Source organism: Trichechus manatus, unplaced genomic scaffold (genome assembly GCF_000243295.1).
Source record: "Trichechus manatus latirostris isolate Lorelei unplaced genomic scaffold, TriManLat1.0 scaffold00002, whole genome shotgun sequence".
NCBI classification, from domain to species: Eukaryota; Metazoa; Chordata; class Mammalia; order Sirenia; family Trichechidae; genus Trichechus; species Trichechus manatus.
In genome coordinates, this window is record NW_004443938.1 from 41,395,344 (window position 1) to 41,405,969 (window position 10,626).

A 10,626-nucleotide genomic window follows, 5' to 3' on the forward strand; every position below is an offset into this window, starting at 1 on the left:
CACAAACAATAATTTACAAAAGGATACACAGGTAGCTGTGTATGCTAAAGATGTGTGGGAGGGTGCAAGGGAGCATATCCACATGCCGATGCAGGATTGGTTATGGATATCTCTACATACATAATTATACGAGCTGCATGTATATTGATATAGACAATAGACTACACAAGGGGCACAGTCATGGAAACTTCTTAGACATAACCAAACACCTCACAGACAAAGTTCCTAGGCTTAAAGGTGAAGAACCATAGATTTGGAGGACTATCTTAGTTATCTAGTACTGCTATAACAGAAATACCACAAGTGGATGGCTTTAACAAACTGAAATCTATTCTCTCACAGTCTAGGAGGCTAGAAGTCAGAATTCAGTGGCCTACTTCTGGGGAAAACTTTCTCTCTCTGTCGGTTCTGGGGAAAGGTGCTTGTCATCAATCTTCCCCTGATCTAGGAGCTTCTCAGCACACAGACCCTGGGTCCAAAGGATGCGCTCCACTCCTGGCTTTTCTTTCTCGGTGGTATGAGGTCCCTTTCCTCTCGGCTCGATTCTCTCTTTTATATCTCAAGAGAGACTGACTCAAGATACAACCTAATCCTGTAGATTGAGTCCTGCTTCATTAACATCATAGAGGTTGGTATTTACAACACATACGATAATCACATCAGATCACAAAATGGTGGACAACCATACAAGACTGGAAATCATGGCCTAGCCAAGTTCATACACATTTTTGGGGGACACAATACAATACTTCTATGTCAATTGGCACAACACAGTTCATAAATACAATGTTCTGCATCCTACTTTGGTGAGTAGCCTCTGGGGTCTTAACAGCTTGCAAGTGGCCATTTAAAATATAATTATTGGTCTATTCCATCCAGAGCAAAAGTGAGTGAAGAAAACCAAAGACTCAGGGCGCAATTAGTCCAAAGGACTATTGGTCCACATGAACCACAGCCTACATGACCCCAAGACCAGAAGAACTAGATGGTGCCTGGCTACCACTACCTACTGCTCTGACTGGGATTACAATGGAGGGTCCCAGACAGAGTGGAAGAAAAATTTAGAACAAAAAAATCAAATTAACAAAAGAGACCAGACTTACTGGTCTGACAGAGACTGGAGGAACCCCTGAGATTATGACCCTAAGACACCCTTCTGACCTGGAACTGAAGCCATTCCTGATGACCACCTTTCAGCCAAACAATAGATAGGTCCCTAATATAAACAATAACACATGCCCCTTAGAACAATCAATAATACAAGATAAAAGGGCAACATTTTCTGAAAAGCAAAGACGAGAAAGCAGAAAGGGGCAGAAAATCTAGATAAAAGAAACAGGGAACCCAGGGCAAAAATGGGGAGAGTGCTGACACATTGTGGGGAATGCAACTGATGTCATGGAACACTTTATGTACAAACTATCACATGGGAAACTACTTTGCTCCGCAAAATTTCACCTAAAGCACAATAAAAAATTAAAAAAAAAAAAAAACCACATAACTGTATACACACAGGTGGACCATATTACATACACTGTTTGTTAATCTGGGTTAAAGGTGTTTTTTGTTTGTTTGTTGCTTGTTTTTTAGTCAAAAATTTACTGTGGTTGTTTTTCCATTTTAATTCATACAATTCTTAGCCCTTTTTAATGGTTTCACAACATTCTGTTACATAGGTAGAGCATAATTTATTTAACTTATCCAATATTGATCTAAGTTTTTTTTCTGTTAATAATAAGAGTTATGCAATGAATGTTCGTGTCATGTTGCTTACTTGCCAGGTTCTTTTTTAGGATTCTTGCAAAAAGTGAAACTGCAGTGTCAAGTGACATGTATGTTCTAAATTTTTATGCACTTTTTAAATTGCCCTTAGATAGGAAGAACTAAGTTACGTTCTTCGGAGTGTGCGCAACTCTTTTGAGAGTTCTCACTTCCCCATGCTCTAATTAACATTGGTATTATTGATCCTCCTAATACAAGCCAACTTGATGTGGTAAATTCTATCATGTTTTTATTAGCATTTTTTATTATTTGTAAACCTTGCATTTTAATGCGTTTATTAGCCATTTGTAAATTTTCTTTCTAAAATCACCTACTAATTTGTCTGATGGGATGTTTGTCTCTGTTTACTGTTTTGTCTTTCTCTAGATTGAATTTACTTTGCTTTCATTTCTCAACAGCTTCTTCTTTTTTTTCCCCTTGTTGCTTTTTATTTACTGTGTTTTTAGAGCTTTTATATTTTTCAAGCTACTTCATCAACCATTGTACCTATAGTTCTTCCAAGTTTGTCTTTTTTTACTTCCTTAACTTGATTTTGTTTTAAAGTTAAAAAACTTTAAATTGAATGTCATGCATCTGTCTAGGTTTTCTGTCATGATTCCACTAATGAAAAATTATAAAAGCAATTGTTTCTTCTAATTTTGTAACACCTGAAATAATCAGTTTTGGTTTTGTGGATGATGTAAGGCAAGATACTTAATATTTTTTTCAAAAAAGTTATATGTCCCATCACCATTTCTTGAATAATTCATTCTTTTCCATAACTTAAAATTCCTGGTTATGTTAATCATCAGCAGTGTACAAACTTTGGGTAGTTTGCAGAAAACTTTGAAAGTTTTCTAGAAACTTCAGAAGTTTGCAAAAAAAAGACAGAACATCGCCCTACATCATGACAGACAGGTAGTATAACAAACTTCATGTAATTAAACAATTGCGACAGTGGAAATTGTACCCTCTGCTCATGGTTATTACCAACACTATAAAATACGAGTCCTGTACTGAGTCCAAAACGGCTGATGTGTATGGTACAGAGAACTGCTGGGAGCTACAGAATGAACAAACCCCAAGAAACGAGCTGCTGAAAAATGAAAACAAAGTAAAACCAGTCTAGAGAAAGACATTGAGTACAGAGCCTTAACCAGAATATGAAACCAGGAAGCCTTTGAAAGTGACAGAGGGATAAGCATGAAGGGCAGGCCAGGAAGAGGAATAATTAACACCTAACAAAGCATGAAAAGGCAAAGTGTGAGGAAACAAATATATGAACCTGTATCACATCACTTAGTAAATACCATTGTGGCAAATAATTAATAATGCTCACTACAGCAAATAACTAAAAGCATAAAACTTATACTACTGCAAATGTGGTTAACGTCCCTCCTCCTAATTTAACACATAATATTCATGAACTGTATTTCATGTCACAGTTTGGGAGAAATTCCCAATATATCTACAAATCCCTCAATTTCAAATTTAGGCTTCTTTAGAAAATAAATTTATGGTTGAGGAACTATCTTTTAATATTTGGTCAGTTAGAATAAACTTTATTTCTCTCCTAAACCAAGGGTAAAATAAAGCTTAAATCAAAAGATTTAGGGCAGAGTTATAACAAAATATTTCATAGACATAGGAAGGGGTCATAAAGCTCAAAAAATATTCCAAAAATGAATTAATCATATATGGTAACCATGAAATCAAAACTGCTACCACTGTGACTCCTAGAGTTTTGGATGCTTTTCTCTCTCTCTTGGCCACTCTGGCTTTGTAAGTTCCAGATGATGATTCTGCTTTACTACTAGTAGTTTCAATCTTTTTAGCCTGTTTTCTAGCCACAAGAAAAATCTTACTGTAAAGAATTATCATAACAAGAGTAGGTATGAAGAATAACAGAAAATCTACCAAAACCTAGTTTTGATTTACAGCAATTTGACAACCACCTATGCATTTGAGGGCACTTACACATTCCTCTATCCCATCCTCATTCACACATGTGAAGAACACGACACTGCTGTACATAATCTTCAGGATCCAGGAGATGCCGACGCGTATTCCCGACACAGACACCGTGAACTTGGTAGGATAGACCAGAGGGGCAGTAACAGCAATGTACCTGTCAACGGAGATGAAGCACAGATGGAAAAGAGAACAATAGCAAAATGCCACAGCACAGCACATGTGGAAAGTACAAAAACTGCCTCCAACGTACCGGCAGCTCTCCACGGACCTGACCATACTGAAGGGCATCACGGTCACTCCCATCAAAAAATCAGCGCAAGCCAGGGAGGCAACCAAAAAATTGGCTGGAGAGCGCAGTTGCTTGAAATGCAGGACTGAAATTATCACCAGGAGATTGCCAAACACTGCCAGCACAGCCCCACAGGCAAATAATGAGTACAGAATCACCCGGGGTCCAGTCGAGTAGGGAGATTTGACCCAGGATCTGCTCACGTTCTCCTAGCAGAGCTACCGGGGCAGGCGGGGCCACGCTGCTGCTCATGATGCTGCTATTTACACTTGGAGACATTGTCCTTCTTGTCATTCACATAAAATACAGCAGCTTCACATTTCCTGTAGGGAGAGAAAAGATCCCTTAAAGTAGATACTCGTACTATAGTTACCACAGATATTATCTCCCATGAACTGTCACACTTCCATTTTAATTTTAATCTCTGAACCTATGAAATAATCAGAAATTCTACTTAAATGCTCCAGAAATTTTAGTTATTATTAATTATTGCCATTATTATTTTCTACTTCAGTATATAATTGGGAAGCATTTTTAAACCCATAAAAATTTAACTTCAAGCAAATCTGTTGCAAACATACTATTGCCACAGAGGATTTCTTGCCTTGCCGTTTATCAAACATCTTTTATTACCTGGTATTGAGCGTGTGGTATTCCTCTTTGAAAAAGGAAATGAGATGTGATTAGATTTGTTATTTGTGTTACCTTTTAGTACCTCCCACCAATGCAAGACTATCTGAGGAGTTAATAACAAAAACCCCCAGGACACACAGCCCATATCCTAAAACATACCCGAGATGGATTTCCTGTAGTGCAAGGTATAAACAGTGACAAGAAACTTGTATTGAATAATCTCAACTGAAAACTTATTGTTTGATGTTGAGTAACCTCAATACTAAAACTCAACAAAGACAATATTAAGAAAAATGTGATTACACTATCACTCATAAACAAAGATACAAATATCCTAAACAAGCATCTACAAACCAAACCTGTCAATTCACCCCAAAACATGATGATCTGAATAAAACAGATGTTTACTTCTTGCTATGAAAAGTCCAAAATGGGTGTTGCTGGTGGGCAGGCTGCTCTTTTCTAAATTGTGATTTGAAGATCCAGACTCCTTTCAGGTCGTGGTTCTGCCCATTTCACCATTTGGCTTTCATTCAGCCATTTGCATCTGCCACAGTCTGCAGAAGGGGAAAATGAAAAGATGAAACATCATGAGTTGAGCATATTCCAAGGATAGATGATTGCTTTAACATTACAAAATCAATATAATTCAGCACATCACAGATTAAAAGATTAAAATTTTAAGATCATCTGATGAAATGGAGAAAAAAAATTTGATAAAATTGAATATTCTTTCTTTAATAAAAAGAAAAACTCTTAGCAACCTAAAAATAAAAGACGTCTTCTGGATGTATAAATCTCTCTACAAGAAGGACCTACACCACTTGTTAATCTTTCATACTGAACCTTGACAGCACTCTCTTTCAGATCAGTAACAAGGCCACAGTGCTTCAGCAATCAGAAGATACATGGGGCATGAGTCCTCCCAAGACGTCCATAAATCCAACTGTGGTTCACTCATTCATCAATTCAACATTTATATTTGTTTATTAAGCATTATTTATTAAGAAGCAAGGATGGCAAGACTTCGTCTCACTTATTTTAGACTTGTTATTAGGAGGGACCAGTCTCTAGAGAAGGACATCATACTTGGAACAGGGTCAGTGAAAAAGAGGAAGACCCTCAATGAGATGAATTGATGCAGTGGCTGCAACAGTGGCCTTAAACGTAGCAATGATTGTGAAGATGGTGCAGGACCAGGCAGTGTTTCGTTCTATTGCACATCGGGTCACTATGAATTAGAACCTACTTGATAACACCTAACAAAAACAACAGTAAATATCTATACCCTTTTCTCACTTATTGACATGGTTAAGTTCCAAAGACCAGGTTGTTAGGTAAAAATTAGCATTATGCAAAAATGGAGGATGATCTTATCAGATCACAAACAGGAAGATGACTACATCATTACATAACTTCCAAATTATATCATTACATAACTAACAAACCACTGAGAATCATGGCCCAGCCAAGTTGACAGATAACCTTAACCATCACAGCCAGCATTGCTCTCTCCTTGCACCTCAGTGTTCATTACCGCCAGACATATGTCTTTAATGTGCAAAATAGTCAGACAGTAGATATTTTGCTATTTTCTTAATCCCAAATGTTAGATAATGAGATAGTCGATAAGTGAGGAGAGGGTGTATTTACATCAGATCTGAACATGCAAAAATATAAACAAGAAATATCTGTTGCTCTTAGGGTGGTCTCCATCTAATACTAGACACAGGTTGCAATGTGCTTCAAGTCCAAATAAACACATGTATAAATTCTAAAAGAGAAATGGCATAGGGACAGCCAACATAACTGGGAATGCACAAAAACTTTAGAGCCAGATTTAGAAGGATAGATGGAAGGACCTGAGGTAAAGAACAGAGGAAGTTTCAACACTGTGCACAAGTTTTTACATCATGCTACTCATTTTAGATTTTATCCTTTGATTAGTGCAAGAGAGTTGAGGACATATACTTAACAGCAGGTAAAAACCTTAACTACCACAAACTCAAGTGAGCCAGATAGAATTTGTTTTTCTGTAATTGAACTCTAATTCCCTTACCAGTTGCTATTTCATAGGATGCAATAAACTTAAACTCAGTCAATTTTGGGTTCTCCTTCTTTCCACCAGAGGCTAAATTCCAGGATGCTTATGTAGTCTACTTAGCTTCCACATTAGTAGCTTTAAATTTACCTTTGTTGGCTCCATCTTGAATGAAATGGCCATCTTTCCATGACAGAAAAAAGGATGCTCACATTTCCCTGCACTCTAAAGCATATGCTTAACAACATTCCCCCTCCAGGCCTGGGAAAGGCTATGAATTCTGTGACCTCATTTGCATGTCTCCAGACCACTCACGTGTGTCCCATTAACTAACATGCTGGTTTGGCTTGGTTCAGATTTCAGAGCCAATGTACTGAAATCTGTCTTTCCCCTATCTCTGCGAAAATATTCCATTTTTAAAGCTATTTAGAGACAAATTAAACAAAAGAAACCAGTTGCCAGTTGCTGTCAAGCCAATTCAGACTCATGGCAATCCCATGTGTTTCAGAGTAAAACTGTGCTCCACTGAGTTTTTAAAATTGTAACATTTTGGAAGCAGATAACCAGGCCTTTCCTTTGATGAGGCTCTAGGTGGGTTTGAACCATCAACTTTTTGGTTACTAGTTAAGTGCTTAACCATCCAGGGACTCCTAGAGACTAATTCTCATTGCCAACCAGTTGATTCCAACTCGTAGTGACCCTATAGGATGGAGTAGAACAGCCTGATAAGGTTTCCAAGGCTGTAATCTTTACAGAAGCAGACTGCCACATCTTTCTCCCATGGAGCAGCTGGTGGGTTCGAACTGCTGACCTTTTTGTAGCTGCCGAGTGCTTTAACCACCACACTATTAAGGCTCTTTGCAGAGAATAATTAGGGGCTCTAAATTCTATTTTTTAAGCCCTTTCCTTCCTTTGGCTATAGGGTCGCTCTGAGTCAGAATCAACTTGACAGCGATGGGTTGGGTTTGGTTTTTTGGTTTTCCTTTTTGGTGTATTTGGCTAGGATTCAGAGATTATAGTAACGTCAGCACATTTTTCTGGTTTTATCTCCCTCCTTCCATTCCTCCTTCTCTTCTATTAATTACCCTGTGCATTCCAAAGAATTTGAAACATTCTAAAGTTCTTTTTTAAAATTTGTCTCATCACAGTCGTCTGATATTTCAGAAATCAACATGACTTAGTAGGCCCAACTTATATCTTCACACCAATTTTCTTAGAATTTTGGTCGTAGCTTTTATCTTATTGCTTTTAATCAGTCTACAGTATAGATATGTGTTGACTGAGACAGGATAGAAATTCCAGAAAAGCCCCACACATAGCTTCTATGAATTACAGGGCACAGATTAAGGTGTGCAAAAAACATAACTTTATTTTTCATGCAAGTGTACAGTGCGATGGATCACTTTTTTTAATATTTTTTGATAGTGTTATGATTTAATTGTCTTTTTTAAATTTTTTATTGTACTTTAGATGAAAGTTTACAGAAAGCTTCTCGTTAAACAGTTTGTACACATATTGTTTTATGACATTGGTTAATAACCCCATGATGTGTCAACACTCTCCCTTCTCGACCTTGGGTTCCCTATTACCAGCTTTCTTGTCCCCTCCTACCTTCTAGTCCTTGTCCCTGGGCTGTTGTGCCCCATTAGTTTTGTTTTATGGGCCTGTCTAATCTTTGGCTGAAGGGTGAGCCTCAGGAGTAACTTCATTACTGAGCTAAAAGGGTGTCCAGGGGCGATCCTCAAGATTTCTCTAGTCTCTGTCAGACCAGTAAGTCTGGTCTTTTTTTGTGACTTAGAATTTTGTTCTACATTTTTCTCTAGCTCTGTCCAGGACCCTCTGTTGTGATCCCTGTCAAAGCAGTCAGTGGTGGTAGCCGGGCACCATCAAGTTGTACTGGACTCAGTCTGGTGGAGGCCATGGTAGTTGTGGTCCATTAGTCCTTTGGACTAATCTTTTCCTTTTATCTTCTTTTCTTCATTCTCCCTTGCTCCTGAAGGAGTGAGACCAGTGGAGTATCTTGGATGGATATTCATATGCTTTTAAGACCCCAGATGCTACTTACCAAGGTAGAATGTAGAACATTGTCTTTATAAACTGTGTTATGTCAAGTGAGCTAGATGTTCCCCGAGACCATGGTCCCCACAGCCCTCCACCCAGCAATTCAGTCCCTCACAGAGTTTGGATGTGTCTATGGAGCTTCCATGACCTTTCACAGACATTAGCACAACTAATCCTCTAATACTTCTAACTTGTCTTACCATAGGCTTCCCAAAGAACCCAAAATGACACAGCCTGGAAACCTTCTTTTCTTCTACTCCAGCAAAATTCTTCCATCTTTAAAGGTCTGTTTAGTGCTTAGACATTCCATATGACTTTCCAGACACAGGTTCTCTCATACTATCACCTCATTATAACTTACTGATCTAGCTGTGAACTGTGCCTTCTCCTTAACATATCAACTGATATGCTTCTTTGAACTTGTGTATTTGTGTTGGTTTTGTATCCCTCATTAAAATGTCTCCTCCAAGCAGAGAAACCGGTTGCCTAATTGGTATTAATTGAGATACCAGAAAGTTGTTCCACTTGAATAAATCTCTACTTCCTGAAACGTCACTCTTTGCATTTTATTTTTTTTATTCAAGTACTTCTCTCTTAAATTTCTCTTGTACCTCCTCAAAATGGAAACCATCTGAGAGTGGTGTCATTTTTTATTGTTAATACTTCCATAAGAACAATTCATTCAGCAAACAGTCTTTGCTTAGCAGCTCTTGCTACTGGTGGGAAAGGACAAGGGCAGGACAAATGGTTGATCACAGCCCAGGAAACAAGGGAGATCCTAGGACCAAAGAGAAGGTAGATAGAGGACAAGTGGGAGACTGCCTCCTCATTTTGTCTGATTCACAAATTTAACCAGGATGAGCCAAAACCGGGACCTTATATATCATTTTCTTAGGTATCATAGTCTACCTTGCTTATTTGGCTTTGTCCTTAGGAATTGATAAAATACTATCCCTTGGCATTACACAGTGCTTCTCTTTACAACCACAACCATCACTGTGTGTGCGTGTTTACACAGAATAAAATGTAACTGTCAGCTGCTATGTAATGCCTGGGAAAATAATCATATGGCTTTTCATTTCTAAGAGTGTTGTTGGTTTTTCTGACCAGTTCTCTAAGGCATTGGCTTTGAAGACTGACAGACAGACATAGGTTTAAATATTTTAGCTCCAGCATTGAGTGTATACGTTGACTTAGGCAAGACATATAACTTCCTCAGAGCTTGTTTCCACATTAATAATTTCTGTAATTAATATTAACAATAAGAAAAACAAAATGTTAATTCCAAAAACTCACGTAACTGGAATAAAATGTAAGCCGTTTGTGCAAATGTCTTTTTATTTACTTAGCTATAAATAACCTTTAATTTGTATATTTGGATTTCTTCTGTTTCTTACTTTTATGAAGATAAAGAGTTAGCACATCTCTATGAAGGATTTACTTTGAACTCCTGATATCATTTTCTTAATCAGTTAAGTGGTTCTTTCTAGACTTCAGAGAGTCAATCCTGTAAAGACATGTTTTGAATGTGTGTAAATAAAACACTTTTATAAAATTACTTCCTCAGAGACATTTATAAATGTGGAAAAGGCAATATTTGTGTGACAATGGTTTGTGTATTGGCTCTTAAGTCTCTAAAATCTACAGATTTGTTTTACATCATAGTCTTTATTACACAACATCCTAATGAAAAAGTAACATTATCTTTTCCATTTTATAGGTAAACAACTAAGATGCATAAAGGGTGCGTTAACCAAATTCACAGCTTACGAGGTAGAGCTGGGATTCAAAGACAGGCAGCCTGGTTTCAGAGCCTTACTCTCCACCACAGATAAAAGAAGTTGCACGCTTTCAAAGTAATTTGACA

General features: G+C 37.7%; 1 protein-coding gene across 1 annotated transcript; it reads right to left on the minus strand.

Moving 5' to 3' along the window:
* Positions 1–3,167: 3,167 nt before the first annotated feature.
* LOC101353447 (trace amine-associated receptor 6) lies at positions 3,168–4,303 on the minus strand. The gene is given in 2 exon segments (XM_012555076.2): positions 3,168–4,243; positions 4,245–4,303. Coding segments are annotated over 2 exon segments (1,050 nt in total). The 3' UTR covers positions 3,168–3,252.
* Between the last annotated feature and the right edge of the window lie 6,323 nt (positions 4,304–10,626).